General features: G+C 41.4%; 1 protein-coding gene across 1 annotated transcript; it reads right to left on the bottom strand.

Moving 5' to 3' along the window:
• Positions 1-115: 115 nt before the first annotated feature.
• LOC139730416 (large neutral amino acids transporter small subunit 4-like) lies at positions 116-23,384 on the bottom strand. The gene is made up of 11 exons (XM_071641276.1): positions 23,296-23,384; positions 19,014-19,271; positions 11,044-11,332; positions 10,430-10,553; positions 9,718-9,810; positions 7,190-7,323; positions 6,530-6,688; positions 6,002-6,192; positions 5,139-5,689; positions 4,602-4,799; positions 116-2,610 (listed from the first exon to the last, which is right to left on the bottom strand). Exons 2-11 carry the CDS (start codon positions 19,114-19,116, stop codon positions 2,434-2,436), a joined length of 2,019 nt encoding a protein of 672 aa, XP_071497377.1. The 5' UTR covers positions 19,117-19,271; positions 23,296-23,384; the 3' UTR covers positions 116-2,433.
• Positions 23,385-24,845: the final 1,461 nt, after the last annotated feature.

Raw genomic sequence — 24,845 nt, 5'->3', positions numbered from 1 at the left:
AAGCCACACCATAGTCGGCAAAATGATGAAGATAAACAGAAAACATTAAGATAATGACTTTGCACATTTTTTTTTTTTGTTTTTTGTTCTGCTTCCTCATGTAAGTGAAGTATCCTTGCCGTACTCTCCCCACTTCTCTCTTCCCATACCCCCCTCCCCTTTCCACCCATTTTAGCTCTGCTGGAATGCAATAGAAGAATCTCACACATTCATAAGAAAGACTTTAAGAATACTTTCAACGCTGTCTTTAAATCTTACAACAAGACCAGCATAACTATTCACTCATACACACTTGAACTTACAAATATAAAGCAATCTTTCTTAATATACACTTAGTGAACTATCATACCATCGCACTCCCTCTGTGACTGCTATTAACACAGCCACAATAATGTTACAAAAATGAAGAAAATTCTTATTCACATGAAGACTGGCATAAACAAAGCAATACATAGATATTATGTATGTTGAATAAATTAAGAACAGCTTTGCAAATATGAATCATACAAAACTGTTGGCATAAGTGGCTGTATACCTACATGAACAGTGCATAAACAATATTGGGAGTACTTCACAATGCTTTCCTATGCTACATAACCAAAAAAAACCCCCTAAAAACATTATGAAATAGGCTTTACTTCAATATCCAAATCATATGCTCTCTACAGGGGAGTCACAGACTTAGTCATACTATCCAAAATGAAGGTGCTAAGAAGTGTTCATGTGTTGAGCAACAATGCAGCATTTACACTGATACAAACTTTTGAAGAAAGGGTGCAAGTATGTCAATGAATGACACATAGCCACTAAAACATTTGCAAATACCAGGTTACTGTCATGATTCTCCTATAAATACAGTAAAACTAAAATGACCCAAGGAATAAAATGCTTTGTGTGTCACCCACAGTTAATCATTTGCCCATTGTTCGTATCTCTTCTTGCTTGTTTTTCACTTTTCACACTAGAGGACGTTCAGTACTTTCACAATAAGGCCACATACAAATACATCTCAAGCAATGTTTGAGCATTTATCCACTCTCTCGTTTTTCATATCATAATTTTACAATATCACTGTAACTTTCCCTGCTCTTGTAACAACAAAAAGCATCAAGAGAAATAAATCTAATATGTACATACCACATTGAACAACAGCACATGATCAGAGAGCTAGGATCTAGAATTGTGTATACCTGAGCAAGTTTGTATTACTCTACATCACACGAGGAAATACATCGTCAACTTTTGTATGGCTTTCTGTTGCAATGAGAGACACGTTCCGAAGACTCGTATGACATAAAAATAACAGAACATGATGCAGCTAAAATATGTCTCATTTGAAGCATCTGTACTTATCACACACATTTGTTTGTCAAGAGCTGTAACTTCGAACGTGTTCACTTGGGACGTGAGCAGTTGATGCGAAAAATGAATGACTTCTCTCAGCAACAACTTGGGGACTGTACGCAAAATAGACCGTCCTTATTATGTTTTTCAACTTTTGATTTTAGCATGCAGTTTGTTTCCAATACATTGACATGGGCTCGTTTCACTGGCTGGTTTTAATACAACACTGCTTAAGTCTGAACCACCACTTGTTTTTATTGAGCTGAGCTCACATAGCAAGAAATAAGAGCAAATGAAGCTTGTGAATGAACAGCAAAAGTGAAAATGGGTTCATCATGACAGACATATACAGCAAAAAGACTTAAATATGACCCTTAATATTCAAAACTGATAACAAAATGGTGGAAACAAATAGGCCTAATGCCCCTGACACTCTTTGTGGTGGAGGCATAGACAAAAACTTTGTGAGGCATGAGATCTATGCTAGACACTGAATGAATAAGTCAATGCACAAACCAACAATGTGCTTGGCAAGTTGTTTTTTTTTTTGTTCTTTTCTCTATGCTTGTGATGGAGACGTTGCAAGTAAATTTATACTCCACACACACAATGAGATACTCCCCTGTGTGTGTTTCTTGCACAGCTATTTCCATTGAATGGAGTACACTTGCTTCAGATCATGAGAAATGATGAAGAAGTCCAGAGAAGCAATATCTTTGTTCTACGTGGTAGTCTGATGTGCTATATCCAGTCACCGGAAGCAAGGCTCTATGCATCGACAAGTTCGATGTGAGGAAAAAAATATAGAGTCAAGAAGGAGAGGCTATTATGGCTCAGATGGAAATAGAGGAGAAGACTTTGCTTTTTCCAGACACCATGAGCATAACTTAGATGTTATAGTGCTTCCTCGTTCTTTTCCTTTTAAAACACTCTCACCCCCAAGAGTGGAAACCACAAGCTGTTACAGCTTCTATTTTTTTTGTGTGTGTTTCACACGCAGACCACAAGTCCACAGCTCAAAATGACGCGTCGGTGAGGTCAAAAGAATGTGAGGTCAGAATCTCGGTTCCCGGCCATCTTCGCTTCGCTTCACACGTGCTCGGGGACTGTTTCGAGGGCGCTCTTGTTCGTCGGCGACCTTATGAGCTTCTGCTCGTCGGGGACCTGCTCCGCCATCTGTTTCCTTCTGAGCTTCTTGGCGAGGTAGAACATGTAGATTGGAAGACCGAAGTTTAGCACCGAAATGGCCAGCAAGGTGACATTGACCTATTAAAAAGCAGAAAAATTTAAGAAGAAAGAAACAAAAACAAACGTGAGTCAGAGAAACCATTTGCATGAAGAGAATGTGAGACATCAAACCCCTAGGCATCTTATGAGCTGAGAGAAAGGCATAAGAAATTGACTGGGTCATGCGAGAAACATCTCGACAAAGATCCCAGGGACCCACTTCCCAGGTTCCATAAATAGAAGCATAAGCCCAGAGACGGCAGTACACTCGGATCTACCACTTTCCTGTTTACATCTGTAAGGGCAGAAAGGAGTACGGAAAGAACTCTCGTCATGCTCCAATTTATGTTACCATATATAGTTTGGTTTTTTGTTTTTTGCAAACAGCTACTTTCTCTACAATTCACTTCCTTCCAACTATGATCCCATCATTCTTCTAATCCAGGGGGGTTGTCACGGCAACATGGAGCAAAGCAAACTCAGGGCTCACTTAATCTTGATTCCAGTGTGTCTTTGCAATCAGAAATGCTCATATCCAGTTGGTACCATATGAAACAATGATTTTTGTGGAGTGCCATAGCTTTTAGTTGTGTTCCATTACTTTATCTTTCCGGTACCACATTTTTTTTAAAAGAAAGTCTAGAAGTCAATCTACCCTGAAATAACACATTTCCTCTCTTCTGCGATAAAGGGGAGGCCTTATCAAGTGTAGGAAAGGGACTGAAATTTTATCAAACAACAACACACCACAGATGTTTAAGCTTCCATGCCATTATTGTTGGGTGAGGTTTAACATTACCCTAAGGACAAAATGTTAGCTAGATCCACTGTTCCAACATATCATTTCATCATATTGTTTTAGCATATTGTTTCAAATGAGAGTCAGGCTTTTATTCATAGTCTTTGTTAATAACATTTCTTCATGTTTTGCGCAATATTGAGAAAACAATTCATACATCAGGACTTGAAGAGCGCCAACAGTTTGACAATCTTTACAAACACTCCCCTCTTATATAAATGACACCCCACAACCGGTCTGCTCGCGACCATATGCAATCTATCTGACAGCTGATTTCAAACATCTGGTTTATGGGCATCATATACTGCTGCACAGCAAACACATCTGCAGCAAAAGACCATGTAAACTTCAGTCAGACAGGAAACTGTGCACTTTTTGTGCCTTTGTCTATCGGGCTGTTAGTGAAATGACCCGCCACCGAGAAGTCAAGGGTATTTCTTTTGTCGGACAGGAACCGGCAGGTGGCGGTCGAACACACAAATTCTCACACTTAACACACACACACACACCCTCAAACACAAACACAATGACACATATTATTCAATTCAATTACTGGTTAAGTGTAGTTAAGGTATAAGCGGAAAGACAGCCCATCATGGAAACAACTATATCCCACGTCATTTCCTGGCTCTGCACGTCATTTGCATCGAAGCCACCATTTGGTGGAAAAATGGACGGCAGAGTCCACACCAATAAATGAACTCACCACAAAACAATGGCAGAGTGCACTTTATCACCCCATGGTATATAAACACTACCAGATCTACTCCGGCATACCGTATGGAAGCAATCTATCAGATGCTTAAAATTTCTTCAAAACATTATCTTTCCTTTATCTTACTTTTTTTTTTGGGGGGGGGGGGAGAAGGGGTGGGTGGGCAGAGGAGGGAGTGGAAAATACGTCAGATCCATATCAAAGGGCATAATGTACCACCAGTCACATTCACAATTGTAGGGTCGCCATCCTAATCATCTCAGAATGATGGCATTTTCAATACAAACACACATCTTATGCTGTTTTGCTTTTGTTTGGCTTTGGCATGTTATTCGCTTTTGACTGGACATTCTGGTGTAGGCCTAGGTGAGATAGCCTTCACAGGATGTAATGGTGCTTGTATTGGTTGTAAATGGCTTAGATGTGGTTTGCATGCTCTGTGTCAGTGTGTGTATATGGGGGGGGGGGGGGGACAACTCTGCTGGTGGTCTCTATCTAAAAGCATGATTTACTTACATAGAATGGATCCCTGTTGAGTGGACCCTCGATGGCGACAAAGATGGGGTACTGGAGGAGCGTGGCACACGCCGAGATGAGTGACTGCAGCCCGATGAGACTGCCCACCTGCGAGGCAGGGTACGTGATGGCGTAGAGGCCACAGACTGATGAATGGATGAAGCCTCGAATGATGGTGTGAAGGATGAAGCTAATGATCTGTGGAGGAGGAGGAGGAGGAGAAAGAGGTAGAGGTGGTAAGACTTTACCCTCTGTGCATTTTCATTTCTTTTTCATGCTTTGTGCACACGACACTCCTGGATTGATGACAGAAATTTGCTCAAAACATCAACCAGCTATAACTTTTCATCCTCAATTGAGTGAAAGACTCAATTGGCTTGATTACATAAATTTTACCGTGTCTTTTCCTAGTATTGTCTGCTTACATTAATGAAAGTGATCTGTTTCAGGTAAATGCTTTTGCACACTGAGGTAATTAAATATCATATGATATATTAAGAGATGGACAGGATGTCACATAGCAGATTAAAGACTTACTTGTACTTGGAGATTTGGTATTAAGACTGTGACCCCGAAGAACATGATGAGAATGCCCGTGATGAAAAAGGCGTAGCTTGAATTGTACAGCTTGCGAATCTTCAGGCTCATCGGTGGTTTGGGGTTTTGGCTGTCGTTGCTCGATGTGCTTGACGTGCTCGGGTGCCTCACTTTGGTCGGGACACCGCCTGCCTGGCCGTTCATGCCCATGAGGCCGAGTTCGACGTCGCTACCCGTGCTGTTGATGCGGGAGGTGTGGCCATTGGCTACCGAACCATTGCTGGGCCGTCGGGCGTCGCCGTTGGCGAAGTTCATCAGACCATTGAGGCTGATGATGCTGGGTCTCTTGCTGTCACCGTTGCTGAAACTCGGCTTCTTGGTCAGGCTCTCGCGGCGCGTGGACGTGCTCTCCCGTCGGCTGCTACGACGCTCCTTGTTTTTGGCAGCCTGCAACACCTCTTTGATGCGGAAATCCATGACAAGGCCGATGAGGGGGCTGGTTACCAGACACATAATCTGCATCAGACCAAAGAAGTAGATGTACTGGTCCACTGTGAAGAAACAAGAGAAGACAACAGAAAGTTAGAAATAAATATGTTTATAAGCAGCTACCACAAATTATTTCCTACATTCTAACAGCCAAGATTTTGACACATTTTTCTGATTCCATTTGCATTACCTGCATCAAGAAATTATATATGTGAAGGATATCACAAATGGGATGGCATATTCTATACATTCTTCATGCAAAGGTTTCACTATCTTAAACGCAAAGTCTTCAAATAAAAGTTGATGATAATGCCGAGGTGGCAATTATATCATCACGAAAACATCAATACAGACTTGGGGGGTCGATTACCAACCTGTAGCCACATCGTTTCCAGAGACGATCTGCAGCATCTGGGTGAGCGAGCCGATGAAGAGGAGAAGGCGGAGCTGGGTGATGCACATGACGATGAGCGAGAGAAGGTAGATGGGACTGCAGATGGAGTGGAGGAGGGTCTTTTCCTTCCTCTTCTTCTTGCGCTCCTTCAGTTCAATTGCTAGATTCAGCCTGGTAAGGGAATCAAACAAGACATGACGTGAGGTTTGACATCAAAATGTGGAAACTCTCATCATCATCATCATAAAATGCATTTACATTTATTCTATCTAATGGAACCCTTTTTAAAAAATCATTTGCACATCTATTTTTAAGATTCAAGAGGAAATACTTTGAAGATTAAATATGCCTTTGTGGTCAGATTGTAGAAAGAGATAAATGATTACTCCTAGAAATTTGCACATGACTGCATGTATATATTTATCAAAAGGACCACTTTAAGACACCTCGGAGGTGATATGTGTGTTGTGTTAGTATGTATGTGTCCATTTGTCACTCTAAAACTCACTGGGATGAGTAGATCTTGCTCCCCTTGCGGATCATCGTCTGCTTTGCCTCTTCCGCTGCCTCGTCGGTGATGCTGAGCTTGCGTCCGACGTTGGTCACCATGGAGTAGAACTGCTTGCCCGTCACCTTGTGGTTGATCTTCAGAATCTGCCAGTGCATGCTGTGATCGTCAAGAGAGGGCAGCATACATGTAATGAGAGTCAACTTTGACCTGTGGTCGACTTCCTGCCTACAGCTCAGACAATGGAACAGACCTCTGCTTTATATCCTCATGAAATCAAGAACCACATATCCATATCTCTGACCCACTTCATGTCCAACCTTTGGGAACAGATATCTTGTTTGACAGATAATCACTACACAAATAACATAGCAAACCTTTTTTGTTCATGCACACTACAAATATTCTCTGAAGGGAACAAAAATCTTCTCATTGTTCTCTTATTCATATATCTATCTTTTGCCTTATAACATTGCCCCTTACATATGCTAATTCTTTATCAAACATTCAATGCATGATCAATCATGGTGTATCCTTGCCAAACAATAATTAAATTCTGGGATTTTGTTAAAGCAATAAGATAAGGGGCTGGGAATATGATAATGACCGGGTGGGGGCAGCTGGGTATGGAAGAGAGAAAGACGAGAGACTGTAGCTTACCCAAAGGCGGATCCTTCAGGGTCGGGGATTGGCTCCTTGGGGATGTTGAAGAAACAGTTGATGACCACAAAGAGAGTGGCACAGGCCAACCCCGTGAACATCTGAGACCGGCTGACACCCGCATCGTAAAGCCCCTGGGATAAATAGAAAAGCAAAGGAGCTGTGTTAACAATCTTGGAATTCTTCTGAAAATACGTTGCAAGTGTATTTCAACATCACTTGTAGGACAGAGAAGAGAAGACATGAATCATAATCACCTACATGTCTTCCCTTTGCAGTCTGATATCTCAAAAATCACCACTATTGAAAGGAATGATATAGTATCTCAACTGAAGAAGGAATAGATTATTTCCAACAGGACCGAATACCAAAAAATTATTTCTTTGCTAAGATAATTAATTATCATCTCACAAACCTCTACATCAATGTGAAATTCTGATTTGTCTGCTTAGAGAATAAAGAGCACAAATTCAAACTTGGAATTGTTGCATCTGGAACACTGTGGAAACTACTCATCATGGCAACCATTTGTGACAGCTGATTTTGACTGTAATCTATCAAGCATTATGGTGACCTTATTTCATAAAGGTGATCTACAGGTTATAATCCACTGCAGGAAACTTTCATGGTCTCTGTTTTTTTTTTTTTTTTTTTTTTCACAAAACAGCTGACCACAAGAGCATGGAGGTGTCATTACACCAATTGCTACAAGCACATTTCCTCGCCATCCGTCCTTAGCACAGAAACGAAAGCGTCAAAGCCTGAATTTGATCTTTTCCAGCACACTAAAGTGCACCGATTCCCTCACACCCAGCTGATTTGTCAAAGTCACGAGAAAGTTGCCAATTTGGCAGCACGCTCCACCAGAGGGCTTATCTTCTGAATGGGGCCAAAACTAACAGTTTTCTGCCCTTCTGCTCAACCAGCTGTTGCCACCATTTCGCAGTCTTTTCTCTCCCTCTCTCTCCCTCGCTCTCTAACGCACCAGAGGAAGTTGTTCCAGCTGATATCGGGCGAGTTCTATCGGATTCTCTCTTTGTCTTCCAATTGCGGGTCGGTCGAGTCCTTAAATTTCCTCTCACACCAGAAGACACGCTTCCTCCTTCTCGCAAAACACACACACACACACCTCGTATGCACAATGCTCTCAAAGTCTCAAAGTCTCAAAGTCACCGTCAGGTAAGAAAAGGGTACAGTCAACTCTTGGCTTCTTCAACCCCAAAAGGCAGACGATCCTCAAGGCATTGTTTGTTTTGATTAGTTGCTTTTTGTTTTTTTCTATTTGTGAAAAGATTGAGCGATATGATTCTTCATGCCACTACAGAGAGCCTTGATAAACATTTATAAAAGTGCAGTGCTTTCATCCTTATGCAGGTAATGTACTGTATATGCCATATATTCTATGAGGATTTTTATTTTTCACAAAATCCTGAGTAGGGTGCGAATACGTGAATTCAAAAACATGCGAAAATATTAACTTTGATTCCAACATTCATGTGATATGTATGCATATTTTTTCTCTGTTCCATACTGTACTTCACGATCGCGACTTTAACCACTTGTGAATTTGAGAAGTCCCAATTCGTGAAAAATTAGACTTGTAAAATATGTGGCTTATCAGTGTCATTCATATCCATCCAATTAGGTGTGAAAACAATTATCTCCCATGCAGGCAGGCCATCCCTACGGCTCTAAATCGAGTCTGGTATGTCCTAAGACTAACAAGGGTGCAGAAACCTAAATGACAATCAAGAAGACAAACGAGTTCCCTCCGCAGCTCACAAAATGAATTGTTCCTGCATCGCTTCCTGCTGGGCAGATCCGAGTTGAGTAACAATTTAGCAGGCACAAATAGTATCAGATTAGCGCATATCCCCGCCTGACCTCCCATTAGTGCAGTCACCGATGAATTCCTCTGCCTAACCCATGGGCCCGCCATCTCCTTCTCTTGCACTTTTATTCTGCACTACTCATTTGTCGCAGACCGAATACAGATCTCATGAAGCCTGACAACATACATCTCTTCTCTGAGAATGCTGTAACCAGACAACATATAATACTGTGGTACGTCTTGCACACACACACACACATCCACACAAACACGGTCACAGAGACACATTCTTTTTTTTCATCAAAACGAGACAATCTCTGCACTTGCTAGTACATTGACACGCTTTCCAACATTCGACAAACGGTCCACTGCATGCCATTTCCTTCTGGGTACCAAACAGAGGACACCACTAATACATTCCCTATTATTCTTTCTGTCGTTATCTTTCCAAATATCCTGCCATGGCTGATAAGCAATGGCTATTGTGTAATAAACAAAAACCTGTCTCTCCCCCACTCCCTTATCCCCTCCAACAACACAGAAACTTCCATAAATGCTCTCGTCGGCATGGGAACCAATCTTCTCCCATAATGTTTCTTGTATGACACAGTCTTTTTCCCATTAAGAAAGAGAGGAAGAAGAGGATGCGGAAAATGATAAGGGGTCACTCATGGTCAAACGTCCATTGGTCACTCACCTTCAGGATGAGAAACAGGATGGCCGCCGATGCGTAGGAACCAATGTTGAGACTGATGACCGTCGAGCGCTTGGTCCCAAATAAGTTGGCAATCTGGGGAATTTTGAGTAAAGAGTTGGGTTAGATGGATGAATATTGCATAAGCTCAACAAACATCAAGTGGAGTGATTTTCACATTACAATCCTTCTACTCTAAAACAGATCATACAGCTGTACGTGTCATGACATTGCACGTGAAAAGGTTAATGGTCAAAGTAAAGATTGTTTGGGCAATCACAAATTTGCTCAGTTTCCAGGTTCCACAAATCCACAAATACTTGAAATATTGTTACATAAACTGTGACAAAGCATATATAAAAAAGATAGGACTTGGAATTGACAATACACATAATATCTACATGTATATGTACCAACTTTCTTCATTCCATTTCAATTCAGATCTATTAGTTTGTTTACAATATATTGATTTTTCTCAATCAGTTATAGGCAAAGAATTACAAACATTGAAGCAATAAAAGACACGAATAAAAAGTCAGATATCTTTTTGTTCACTTTTCATAACATGTCTCCATATTCTATATTCTATAACTTCTCTCTATATATACTGTACTGTACTTCTATATACTTCAATTCTATGTACTTCCTTGTAAAGAAAAATATATATATGTATCAATAATCAATCAAATATCAATGTATGTATTCTTTTCTTTACCTGGAAAGACGTAAAGGTGATCATGATTCCACCGACGCCGTTGAGAGACACGGCCGGGATAATCATGTATGACATATCGATGGGTGTCCATCCGAAGATGAGACAGGAGGCGATGAACATAAACCTGGAAGTGATGGACAACAGGATGGACATATTCAGTAAGTGGTGTGACCATACCAGTCCACACATAGAACATTCAGTATGCCAAAGGGATTATGTATACACAAATGTATATATTCCAAATCGAAAGCATAACGTTCATGTATATATACAGTGCCATCGATTGTGTATCCATACATATTATCTTGTGGTATATATCACAAACTGGATGTGTGTGTGCTCAAGTGGTAACATAAAACATGTATTGCATTAAAAGATTTGACATTCACAAAATTCTTATTCTATCTACCTGTGTATATATTCTTTGCAGACATATGAGGATAGGTATACAGGCACACATGCTTAAAAATGTTCAAACCATCCATACAATGTATCTGCTAACAAATATAAATGTCTTTTGTGTAACCGCTTGCATGGGTCATGAATGCATCAACAGTGACCATTTATCTTCAAGAGTTACTTTTGGGAGTGTTTTGTCTGAGATGACAACTTACGCTCCGATCATCCGAAGCAGCCTGGACCCAAACTTGTCCATGGCCATACCGATGGGGAACGTAAGGCCACTGAGCAGGAACGACCCGATGGTGAAGGCCAGATTCAGAGCCTCATCCTGTCCCGAGCAGCGCGGATAGGTCGGCCTCCCATACGGGTTCTCCTCTGGAAGGGTCGTCGCGCCGAACGACGAGTCCTCGTACACCATGGTCGTCCCGTCCTCGTCGTAGAATTGCACATCTGTGGTGTTTGCTGCTCCATGCCCTGTTGAGTTACCATCCAATTGGTCTCCTGTGGAAAAGAAAATGGAGAAGAAGTGAAAAGGTAATCCTGACTCCAACAGCCACTGACCTGGTATACATGGGTAAACTTGGCTGTGATACCTGTTGTAGGGGTTATTACCAATGTAGGTGCAGAATACCATTCCTTCACATGGCTTCCTTTGTTCTGCAATAACACCCTTCTTTCTCTCACCAATGGTTTGAGAAGATGTTACTTCATCTATGCCTTTACTAGCAAAACATCACTATTGAAGAGGTTTAAACCTTGATCCAGTTTCTCTTTGTTGTCTTTTACCCATTGGCACTAATCACATGACCAGTGACATTTACCAACATTTTCTCATACTCTCTCTCTCTCAAGGAAAAAATAAAATATCCAGGGCTGCTGCTGTAACAATTTTCTAGATTCTCCCTGCTCTGTGCAACCCCTGGAGCTATATTTACATCATGGTTGCTGAGAAATGTCATCTGTAAAAATTTCAGTGCACTGTAAACAGAGAATCCAAAAAAAAAGTGAGCTGCACGGTAACAGCTTTCTCATATTGGTTCATTTTTGACATTGCCAGGGTATCATACAATACTCTCAACTCCCAGCCAGCTAGCTAGCTGAGAGTCCCCCTGTCAACAGCTGGCTTTTGAGGGCGGGGTCAAATGGACGGTCCAGTTCAGAAGCAGGACAATGGTGGAGTCCATCCAGCCAGCATTGAAATCATGCCCTTGACGACAAGATCAGAAGATCACAGTATGTCCAGGGTTGCTTGCTCACTCTAGCTCTCTCCCCCTCTATCTCTACCTGTCACACTTCAATGCACCACGTACAAAACAAAGCCCCATCCCCACTTTTTCCCCCACTGAGCAACATAAACTCTTGCAAGAGGACACACAGCTGTAACTCTGACATCACATCAACAAAGACACACACACACACAAGGGCACACAGCACATGCTTGAAAGGCACACTTCAAAGTCATCAACATAAAATATCTGCGAGGCAGTCCCTGAGTGCTTGGTTAGCCAGTGAGGCGAGAAAGTGATTGGCTGAAAGCAACGGTGACCGCTCCTCTGAGGTCACAGGTTTCCTATTGGTGCACTGGACTGAGCACGGGACAAGCACACTGCCTTCAAGACATGGATATTCATGAGAAGGGCGGAGAGTTGCTTCCTAATGCATGCAAATGAAGGGTTTGCTTTTCTCCCTGCTCCTACCTCCGCAGCCCCCTATTTCCAAGACTTTCCCACTTGTATGTTAATGAGCAGAAATAGGGCAAACAAATCTCCCTAGAGCTCTAGGGATGTTTTGCAAATGCAAGGGACTTCACAGAGGAGGTTATTTATGTCATAATGCCCATGTTTTGCTCGTGATCAGAGCAGGGTGAAGTCCTGGTGACCTCCTTGTCAGGAGTTTTCTATTTTCGAGCTCGCAGATGAAAGAAACCCTAATTCCACTATACCCCCAAGATCGAGGGTATGGTAATACTGTAACTGTATGATTCACAACTTCATAGGAAGAGGAGGTTGCTAGAGAAACAGTTAACCTTGGTCATGTGGGTTATGCAGGTCATCTAACGTTACAGTCAATGACTCTCCCCATCTCATTCTCCCACTCAGGCATAAAATAATAAGCAAGCTAACAAACCACACTCCTATTGCTATGCGATGTACTGGATACAGTGGTGGCTTATGGACATGTTTTTCTCTCTATAAAACAGTGACTCACAGCTACAACACACACAGTAATATGCTGGACACTGTAGCTGCTTTCCTATCTTTCTTTTCTTTATCTAAATGCAACACATTTTAGCAAATAACCAGCTAAAGAGTGATACATGATTTCACTGACCTAGTCTGACATGGAACAAAAGATTTTGTAAGGATCAATGCTGTATTGCATTCACAAGCAGTGATGTTATTGACCTGGGCAATAGTAAATTATGGAATATCAAATCAATCAAGCAAATGCTTCAGATTGGGGAATGCAATCTGTCATACGGTTTTCAAGCTACTTATCCTGGCAAATATTTTGCAGCCAAAATGAGCAGAAGTCCCTATGTCCTCACAAAACCTAGCACTGTTATATGCCCACACCTTGCTCATTTAGAAGTCCAGTCTCCACGTAGAGAATATATCCTGGCGCACCTGCCACTTGTGTTATGATTTAGATTATTGACTCAGTATAAAGAATAAACATACATACTGTACTGGACAAGTACCCAAGTGGACACACACACACAAACACACACAGCACACACATGTCAGTGCATGTGGATGTGCATGGTTGTTGTAGCTATGGCCAATCTGGTTTGGCTCTCCCTCTCTGAGAGCAAGCCAGCAAGATTTATGGTGGTGGTGGCCAGTCCGAGCTGGGTCAAGGCTCATTTGCTAGAGATCCCTGGATGATAGGGAAATGTGTAATCTGTAAGCTCTCTCGCTACCATCTGCCAGCTGTTTACCTACAAAGATCACAGGATTTTGCTGGTGGTGGTTGGAAAAGGATTAAACTGAGGATGGTGAGATGTTAACCCGTTCCATGCTGAATTCTGAAATGCCCATAGACTTCAAACGCAGGCCACCAGGGTCTTGCACGAAATGGGATAATTAACAAAAGAGAGAAGGTCGAAGGACAGAAAGAAATGATAACAGCAGAGTGGATGAATAAATGTGATCATCTTCACAACAGCTGGAGATATGGTTATGCCACCCTTTCCATCTAGGAATTAACCATCCAAAAATGAAAGAAAGATTGATAGATAGAAAGAGAGATAGACAGGTATGTGGATGAATAGAAGGTTTGACAGATATACATTATTAAGTATTTTCAGCAGGATTGACACAGCATCTCCCCCAAATCTCACAACATATGATAATATCATATGCACCATTGATTATCTTTTAACTGCATATCTAAGCATGTTATATGATGCCATATCTCAATGATATAACCATTGCTCTATCCTTTTTCTAATATATCTCTGATCCCCCCCCCCCTCACACTCACACAAACACACACACACATTCTCTCCATAATGCTGTCCATCCTCCCCATCCACCTCACACCTCTTCCCTAATCTATGAATTCAGAGGGGGCTAAACACGAGAGCTCTGCATTTATACGTTCCGGGGAGCAGCTGAGGCTAGACTGCCCTGGATCGCGGTGTTGTTATTCCGAGGGATTCTCCTCCTCGCGTTTAAAAAATGCCCGTTCACGAGGGGGCCCATGCTCTCCGCTCTCACTGCAGCTGATAGAAGTAGGAACATTGGGTTCATTATGCAGGGGAGAAGGTATATGCTTGCTGACAGATCTTCCGCGCGGAGGAGGAAAAAAAAAGAAGGAGCTATAAATAAAGATGATGATGATGACCCAGAATGCATGATGCATCCATATGATTCCAAAAAGAAGTCTTTCTTTGCATATTTCATATTAATGATTATGACTTGTTATAACATGCTTTAGGTTTTGTAACACAGACATAGGAAACCCTACATGCCTTGAATTATCGAAGTAAGATATTTTGGAATACTTTTTTGAGGCATTAAGTATCTGTAGGGAGATGAATTTAACCTTCACAAATACCATGGAACTGGCTCCATGCAAATACCTTTTCACAGCACATCCTAACATGTAAGGGGCATTATGGAGAAATGAAGACACCATTGACCTAACTGTGTCACACCCACAACCTCCCTACATCTTACTGCACACTGAATTTTACTTCTAATGATGCAATCTGGATGGCATGCATGTGTATTGATAAAATAATGCATCTCATATTTTGAGCTGGATGGGATGAGTGACCTTGCACTCAATGACCCATTGCATAATGAGAAAGGATGCTGTGGAGAAGGGCCACTGGTCTGTCAGTGTCATCACCAGTGATCAACTAATCATGTGCAATTTTAATGCAGGGCTGCACACTAAATCCTTTTTTCTACTGGTCCGCCTGTCTGTTTGACCAGTAGGGCCTACCCAGTTTTTCATCTTTTATTGGTTCATTCCTGAAAAAGTTACTGGTCCGACAATGATTTTTTGCTGGTCCGTCGGACCAGTGCCAGTGTGCAGCATTTACATCTTGAAATCATGGTCGTGAGAGCTTAACATTAAAAAAAAAAAAAAGATGGCGCCTCTTGACCTTGTACTTGTAGCGCCATCTAGGGTAGACTCATAGACAAAGAGCAATGATCTTTCCAACTCTGTGCATCTATACTCACTCAACATGACTCCAAGGGCTGAATAAAATGCGAAAAGAATGCACTAAAAACTAATTAAATGCATAGTGTGACAGGTTGTGATATCCTGGGCAACTAGTATCACACTGATAGCCACCACATCTTATCTTGTGGTTGACCATCGACTTTGAGGGTGCAGGATACCTTATCAGGGTGGGTCACATTATTATGGACATGAAAACTGAAAGGGTGACTATTAATGAGAAACAAAGAGTTCACTGGCCTTAGATGTATAAAAAAGGCTGTTTTTATCTTTCAGCCTTGTCATTACACTGGTTTCAGTATCCTTACCATGTTATCTGCAGTATCATAAGTCACACAGCAATGGCAAAAAATATAAATATAACCTATGCCGCATGTTTGTCCTCTATCTTGTGGTAGTTTTTTGTGTTAAATTCATTGTAATTCCTTTGATTACCACAGGAGGGATACCATTGTAAAGATGTAAACTAGGCATGGAACCATTTAATATTTGCTGACAAGACATCTCCTAAGCTTTCTACAGCCTCCTTCCTCCCCCCCCCCCCCATCATTCTCTTCAACGAAATGATCCTTTCATTTGACAAGAACTTTATAAAGTCTGTGACGCAGAAGGATGTGTTTACTACCTCTCCAAGTTCTATGCGTGTTTGTATCAGCTGATTAGGTTCCAGAACTCTGAGCTGCCAGGGGCCAAGGGAGGTTTAACCCTTGAATGGGCACTGGATAAACACCAGCCCTCTCGAAGCTTCAACAATGGCATATGGGTAAGGACATGAAAATCACACACCGAAAAATAGATGCATTTTCTCTCTAATAAATGATAATTATCTCTCATGAGAAAATGGAGTGATATTTCATTTCTTCCGATTCAAATGACCTCCATTTAAAGAATTTCTTAAAAGCACCCTGGTGCAATTAAGCTTCAACGTAGGGACCCCTGCCGAGAAGAAACCCCCTACCTTCACTAAGTGGACTATTCCATAGGGAGGGTAGATTGTATGCTAATTAAGTTTTTAAAGGCACAAATTTTATCAGGCACACATGCACTCACATGTAGTTGCAACCAGCACACACAAACACACACACACACACACACACACACACACACACCACACAATGTAAAGACATGCTCAGTACACACACACACTTCAAGGCAGTGCAGTTGGACAATAACAAGCAAATGCACAAAGAAAACAGCTGGGCCTGAAAAGACATTCTGAGTGGAGTTCTGACATTGCATTGTTGAAACTGTTTATGCAAAATGTTGGTCAGGAAAAGGGAAAATAAAGCAAGATAAGCTATCCATCATGATTAACTTGAGGGAATGGACTGATAAACCAGTTTACCTGACATCTCGAAAATAAGTGACTTTCGAATACAAAGGGTTGTTTACAATCTTTCCAGAGATCTGTCTTATAGAAAAGAAAGTCTGTGAATACGGGATTGAAATATGGTGCAGGGAACACGACTGTTCTACATCAACAATAGTTCCTTCCCTATTTGGACGCCACAATAACAACTGTCAAAATGAAATGACTTCTATGCAGATATAGGTCTACATGTTCAAAACTTGGAATGTGGCGACATTTTCAAAATAAACCAGGCACAACGAGATTGGGCGCAACAGCAGCTAGAATGCATTCTTATTTTTCCTAGAGTCGGTGAATATAATTCATTATCAAGTATACTACTCCACATATGACAGAGAGTTTGATGTCTGTGACAGCCCATCATGTCAAGGGAGGGGGGGGGGGGGGGAGAGGGGTAGACTGATGTGATCATGTGGTACCAAGTATACCAGTTTGCACTGACACAAACACCTTATCTCCCACTCATCCTGCAACCCCCCCCCCCCTCCCCATCTAAGCTGGACTTTGCAACCTGAGGGTGATAACAACCTTGAAAACAAGATTACAGTTTAGACATTCATCCTACAAAGCTGTCATATCACAGAGTGAGGCATTTAAAGGAGATAAGCAAAAATTTGGCAGGACACCAGAAGTTTGACAGGTTGCAAAGTTTAGAACACCACACAGCAGGAGGAGGGGGAGGGGACAAGAATGAAACAGATATTAAATGCATAAGTTGTGCTACTTGTAATGAAGAACATCAAACCAATACAATTCCATAGCTACCCATATGCATTACACACAATAGCTCTCCCTTCGACTCTTCCATAAATTGGAAATGTTTGCTCGAAATTAAAAGGATGTTGTGTTGTAGAACTATATCTATATTCCAACACTCAAGGCACATGCATCTCCCCATGCAGGGAGCAAAAACAAATTCTGCACTCATTTCCCCCCTGGGAACCCTGGAACACATAATGGTACTACCGCATCCATAAATCATTGAAGCAGAAATAAAGGAGGCAAGGATGAAGAAAGAGAGGGAGAAAGCGCTGCTAAATGCAGTGATGACCTCAAGTGCCATGGAAACTACCTACCAGGGAGGAGAAAAAAAAAAATTATGCTGGGGTCCTGACCCTGTGAGGTAAAGACCTACTTGTGTTTCTACCCCCCCCCCCCCCCCCCCCCCCCGCATAACCATGTTTGTTGTGGGTGGGGATAGCATGGAAGCTAGCCAGCTAGCCAGCTACAAAAATTGGGAGGGGGTGGGGTGGGGGAATCTAAGAATGACCCTGCTCATAAACTGGGCGAAAATGTCAACATTTTTGAAAGGGATGGGGGGGGGGGGAGGGAGGGGTTTCCTAGGATGCCAATAGCTTTACCCCCATGTTTTAGAAGGAGTGCTCCATGCTGTTCTTTTTTTTTCCCAGGGATTGCCTGGTGTAATCTTTCAAGTCCCTGAGGTGGTGTTGTGTTACATCACACGATACAAATCTCTTGGGTATGAAAGAGAAGAGGGAGAGGGGGAAAAAAACACCAACAAAGATATGAATTTCTTGGCCATGCCTTCTACACGTGATGCGGTGTGTTCAAAACAAGCTATCCAGTGTCAAGTTTATGTCTGAGGGAAAGATGCCTGCCATTGCACTCAGGGGCAAAGGAAAAACCTCCTCAGGTGTAAATGGCAGATGTACAATACTTTGATTCATACTTAAATTTAGGGACCATCTGCTTAGTTTTTGCCACAGGTCGCATCTGAAGCATCTTTACCCCATCACAACACTACATCATGATGACATTTAGATGTTCTTTATTTGGTTCAACTTGTGCTCTTTATGAGCGACTCCACAATTTCCACAACACATGACACTGTTACACCTTATTGTACATTCATATCGAGTCCAGACGTCTTCACTGTTATATCAGTTTGTGCATACAGAATGAATGAAACATACCGCTCCCTACGCGTGTGCCTCAAATGTAGTGACCACAGAAAATGCAATTCACACCACAAATCTTCATGTGCATGATCAATACACACACACACACACACACACACTATGGAAAGCACATCAGCACAGTGTGGCCATGTGCCACGCGCCGAGCACATGTGACGCCAATTATAAATTCGCTCACCCTCTTTGCACTTGGTGCTGTAGAAACCCTCGGACAGCAGAACAGGGAGCAGCGAACTCCATCCCAGCAGGACGGCGGAGAAGAAGAGGTTCTCGACGATCATCGTCCCCACCAGCCAGTACCGGCGCTTGTTGGGCCGTCTCCAACGTTGGAAGCTTCATCGTGATTGGTAGTGCTGCCTTCTGCTCTTCAAAAATGATAGAATCTCCTCGGACTGAGAGAGGCAGTCGTTAGCTGACTACACCCGAAACGTCAGCTCTGTGGTGAGAAAAAAAAGAAGCAGAATTAACAATAAATATATCTCAGCACTAGTAAATCAGTATGTACTCATCTCAGCACACAGCTACATCAATATGCACTTCACACTTGCAATGGACAGTCATCATTGATTTTGGTCAAAATGAAGAGGTTACAAGGAGGTAACACATTGTCTTGTATGCCAAGTTGCTTTCCATAAAACCTGGCACATTTTTTCTACCCTTATCAATCCCCAAATAAGTACTATGTTCCCTTTTTTTCACTAGCACATGCACCTCATTGAAATTGATTCAAGTCAACCCAAGAAGCATGCAATTTTTGGAAAATGCTGCATTCCTAATAGGAAGACAAAACCAGTGTCCCTCCCAAAAGAACAAAGGCGTGGGTGCTATTGTTCCCCCTTTGCAGCGTGTCCTGGCCTGTCCCCCACTCTGGTGTGTTACCGAACGGTTTGTTCTTGCTTGTTCACTGCAAATAATACACTGACTTGACAGAGATGCACAAACAAACAACTTCTTGCTTATTACACAGGCTTGAGCTATAATACTTTCGGTTCACTCACACACTAAGCAATAGAGAGAGAACATATATAACTTTATATATTTATATATGATTCAGAGTAGTAAATACATAAATATATTTATGATTCAGAGGAGTAAAGTACAAATGTGGACTTGAAAAGAGATGGTATTGATGTCAGGCTTGCCTTTGCACAATCATATACACCTAGATCTCTTTATCTTTGTCACGGAAATAGTTGCAATGGCACGCTGAAATTTGTCAACATTTGGAAAATACCAGATCAGGTGTTAGAGTGAGTTATATAGCTTACAATACAAAGGGATTTCCCACCATAACTGCTGTTTAATGCATCTACAAGTTAGAAAGACATGGTGTAAATATGTCTTTCATAAGTGTTACATGAAAAAAAAGTGATTAAGACTTGAAATTTTAATCAGTGGCAGAGATGCATTTACATTTTTTTCAGTGATACAGGTGTACCACTTATTTCAGTCTTATATATTACTGTCATGGAAATCACCTGTGTCCTTTTTTGGTGCTTTGCAGTGATCTTCAGACAGCAGCAGCGAACTTCCATAAATTTGAGAAAATTTATGCTTAGATACAGATTAAAAAAGAAAGAACTCTAAATTCTCTGTAAAATTACACTTTATACACTCATTTTCTTTAATGCTCAGATTGTAGAGGATTTTTTTTACATGATGTATGCACACAAAGTACTCAAGAAATGAATATTTTGCATTCTCATACTTTTTCTTTTTTTATCTCCTTGAAAATGTTATACTACTTAACAAAATATCTACCACACCGTTTTCCTAAGCATGTATCACATGCAAACCTTCCCACAGAAACAGTATGACACTGAAAAGATACAAGTCTAAAGAACCTCTCACACTAACCCCTTGCCTGATGACTGCTATGTGAATATATTCCCTTGTGAAAGAAAGATACTAAAAGTATATTGCTATTTCTTCTGTGCATGTTGAAACAAGTCAGTCGCCCCTCTCTGTAATGTTCTCAAAATGCGAGAGCCAGGGAACGTTATTCCAAGTCATTATCATTCTCCTTGGCCGTATTCCAGATATTCACACCTCATCAATGGGGCCCTGCTGAGCACGAACTGTGGAACATTCATGAATGTGACTGCACCCACTTCTATTCCCAAAGAATTGATTCTTGAATTAGAAGCGCAACACTATATCAAATGTCAGATACAATGCTGTAAACTGTTTGCTACATGAATGTGAGGGGATTTAAGTTTTGTTTATTCTAATTGCTTTAATTACTAGAGTTTATTTATTTCAGTATTTTTCCAGCAGTATAGGGTGGATAGCCCTTTCAGCACAGCTGATTTTCAAAGGGGTCCACTTGACATACATATTGTGTACCCATGCTTTCATATAAATTTTATACAAATGTGTGTGGGGGGGGGGGGGGGGAAATAAGAAAATACACTTTCATTAATATGAATAAATGGAAACTGCTATATAATCTAACACTATTTGCCAGTTAGAGGCACACATCTCAGGACTAGTATAAAATTCATATATTCATGTTTATTTGCTATTACCAATTGAGGATACAAATTGTGACATAATTTTTCCACATTTGACATCCATGGGCAAATTTGAACATTGGGAGCAAAGATATTTCAAAAAAGCTTTCAAGCTCCTCTGCTATGGGTAAAAATACCCACCATGTATGAGAATTGGATGAAGCTGTAATATATAATGAAGTATTACTTTACTGCTAATTTTTACTAGCTAGCAGTCTACTATTTAATGCACCATACACTTGAAATCCTCAGTGCATTATTCTAATCCATATACCTATTACCTCCAACAAGAAGTGTCTACAAAAATATGTCACAAATTATGGCCCAACAGCTTGGGAAACATGCAATTTATTAAATGTTTTAACTTGGCTACCATGGTCAAGTTCCTCAGAAGAAGATGTATCTGCTTCATACATGTAGGCCTACTGAGCCAAACCATGTGCCCTATAAAATCAATTTCCTAATCAGAAACCAACAATTAAGAAATGGGAACAGAACCATTACTACATGATAATGCATCATGGAAGAGGCCTTGAATGCAATGCGGTCTAAAAGAATGCACTACACATTGCTTCTCATTCAAAACTGTACCTGTAGTTGTTCTATCATGAAGAGCAAACATGATTGTGATCATTTGCAACATACAAGTTCGATTACAACCTATACATGATCCATCCCATCGCACCAGTACAAAAAAAAAAAAATGATTGTCTTTTATTTAATACAGTTAAGTTAGCACTCAACACCTCCATATTTTTTAGCTGATGGTCATTTAATCAAATACTAGTAACTGCTCATGCAGTTGCAACAGATGTAAAATTAAGGCAAGCACATATCTGATGCGCATGCTATGAAATAATTGAGCACATGTACTTCAATATCTTCAACTGGAAAGATTTCTTCTCTTCCAAATATCCACTGTATGTCCAATGCTCACAAACAGAATTACACTTTTTGACGTTATCACAGCGATGTCTGCATCATTTCTCGACGCTTTGATCGAGTCGGTGGTTGAATGGCAATCATCATACAACTGCATAAAAGAGACTGGGATCTATTCCACGTGGGTTCCATGCGGACTCCATCCCGCCGTGTCGCCCAGCCAGCGCCCAGAATTGCGACATGAAAACCACAGACGTCGTATGCCCGACCACCACCAATCGTCTGCTACGGCAAGGCCGCGCTAGGCGAGGCGGAGAGAGTGCATAACCGCAGCTAGCTGCTCACACTGAAGACAAAAAGATCCACCATCACGCTTTGCTTTCTTCTTGTCATCAAGCGATACAGCTGATTCTGTCTATTTCACATACTGGCATTCAATAACGATGACAGTTCAATCTTATCTTGAACGATCCGATGCGAAATACTTATTTTCTTTCTTTTTTTTTTGCAGTGAAATACTGTCTGCCTTGAGATATCATCACGCCATTTTGTCTTCTGCCCAATCCGTTCTTTTAATCATGAACAGCCATCTTTCTCGATCCATCCTCTTGAAAACCGCCTTCTCAGACCTCTCATCTCAGTGAGTGAATCCTACCGATCCTACAACAAATTTCACAAGCAAATCACACCATAGACTTACCTTCTCGTCCACGAAAAACAAGCTAAGTAGCCACTAGAGAGAAGCCACAGAATTAATTTCTCGAACAGTCGCTCTGATCGCTCAAAGTCGAAATGCTTCCTTTCCTGCTGAAGCCAAGCAAGGTAGAAAGAATTCGTTGTTTCGCAATACCCGGCTCTATTCAGCGCGCGACAGCCACTCTTGACATAGCGGAATCAGCTGATCGCCTAACAGCTGATCGAAGAGCGAGTAGTAAAATGGGACATCCTCGCATGGCTATGGCCATGCATGGTAGGTAGATCCACTTTTGCCTCAGAAAGACCGACTAAAAACGAGATTTTAACAGTGAAATGAAAGGAAAATGGCATAGCTGGAATGCAACTTACCTGTTAAAAGTCACCTCCTGGGCTATGTACCACGGGACAGAGAATATTAATTCCTATCAACCATGGGGGAAGCGGCAACATCACACAATATGGCTCGAGAAGTGAAGCAGCAAATATATCGCCTACATTTATAAGTCGGACTTCTATGCGGGAGACAGTGGGAGCATACTCCTATAAAGACTGAATATTCATATATATAAGCCCCACCCACTAGTTTCACGAGCGCGAGCAGCGATTCGCTCTATCCTGCGAACCAATGCATGGAACCGGACCGTTCCATTTGAGTCATGGTGTTGCTAGGGGCTTCACCCTGTCCGTTTCTTTTGTACAGCGATCATGATTTTTGCACATGGATGGTAAATCAGCTTTAAATTGACGTGTCGACTAGGCAGTCAGAATGTGTTGTCCAATGTACTACCAAAATTAAGTCTCACATATCTACTTTGTTCGGGATCGGGGGAAGATAAACGGACGTTTACAGCGAGACTAACCCATGGTTTAATGCAAACCCCATTGTATTCGAATTTCCATAATACCACTGGTCTATTGATCATAATGCAGTGAGCTGTACAGCGGTGCTCTCATAATTTCTGATGTTCGCTAGCAACACATTGCAATATGAAGTGGACACATTCGTTTGTCAATACGAGTTTATTTTACATTGTTAGATAATGCAATTCTGAAGTGGCCAGCAAAGTTGTTAATTTGCTATCACACAATTTTAATATCATTTGCCACAAGCTCGTTGAGCTAGGTCATCACTTTTGTTGAGTTAGATCGTAACGCAAGTGATACGAAATTGCTCTCATCTGTTTTCTACAAGAGCTTAAAATATTTCTCTCATTCTGTTTTTAATAACACAGAAGAGAGTAATTATGGATCATTTATTATATTATTATTGTTTAAATGAACACTTCATGTCCTTTAATATGCTAACAATGTAGGCCTACATGTACTACTAAAATGTGTCCAGAAAGACCAATTTTTTTGCACCATATTTTTGAAATGCGAGCCAGGTATTTCGCTTCTTCAATTTCCAATGTTGCAACCCTGGAAAGATCGTGCGATGGACGCAAGAGAAAGAAACCCCGTGACTCATTCGAAGGGATCGTGAGATGGGCGTGCGTTCATAATCACGACAGAAACAGCTGTACAGTGTACAATAGTTATTCCCTTTGTTCATTACTGCGCGCAATCCTCCGTATAGCATTTATTGCATCATATCCAAATGTCGCCCGATCGACAAACAAGTTAACGGTGCCCGCACACAAACAACCAGAGCGAGGCGAGGGATGAATGAATGAATGGGGAAGAAACGAAAGGAATAAAGAGAACAGCTGTTTCGATGTGTAATGACGTCGTGAAGCAACGGCAGTGCCGCGCGAAGTAGGAACTGCCCCAAACCAGTTGAGGATGCCAGCCAGCATCCACGTGGGTGCAAGGCTATTGCGAAATACCGTCTTAAAGAGAAAGTTGTTAGATGCCGAGGCGTTCGTGATAACGGTAGTACCGTTGAATATTATTTAGACATGGAGGGACTGGAATCGCTG

This window comes from Diadema antillarum, unplaced genomic scaffold (genome assembly GCF_040938485.1).
Source record: "Diadema antillarum isolate AM-2024a unplaced genomic scaffold, OU_Dant_1.0 seq00000310_RagTag, whole genome shotgun sequence".
Classification (NCBI taxonomy): Eukaryota; Metazoa; Echinodermata; class Echinoidea; order Diadematoida; family Diadematidae; genus Diadema; species Diadema antillarum.
The sequence above is the reverse complement of the archived record's forward strand: the minus strand, read 5'-3'. Positions and strand labels throughout refer to the sequence as shown.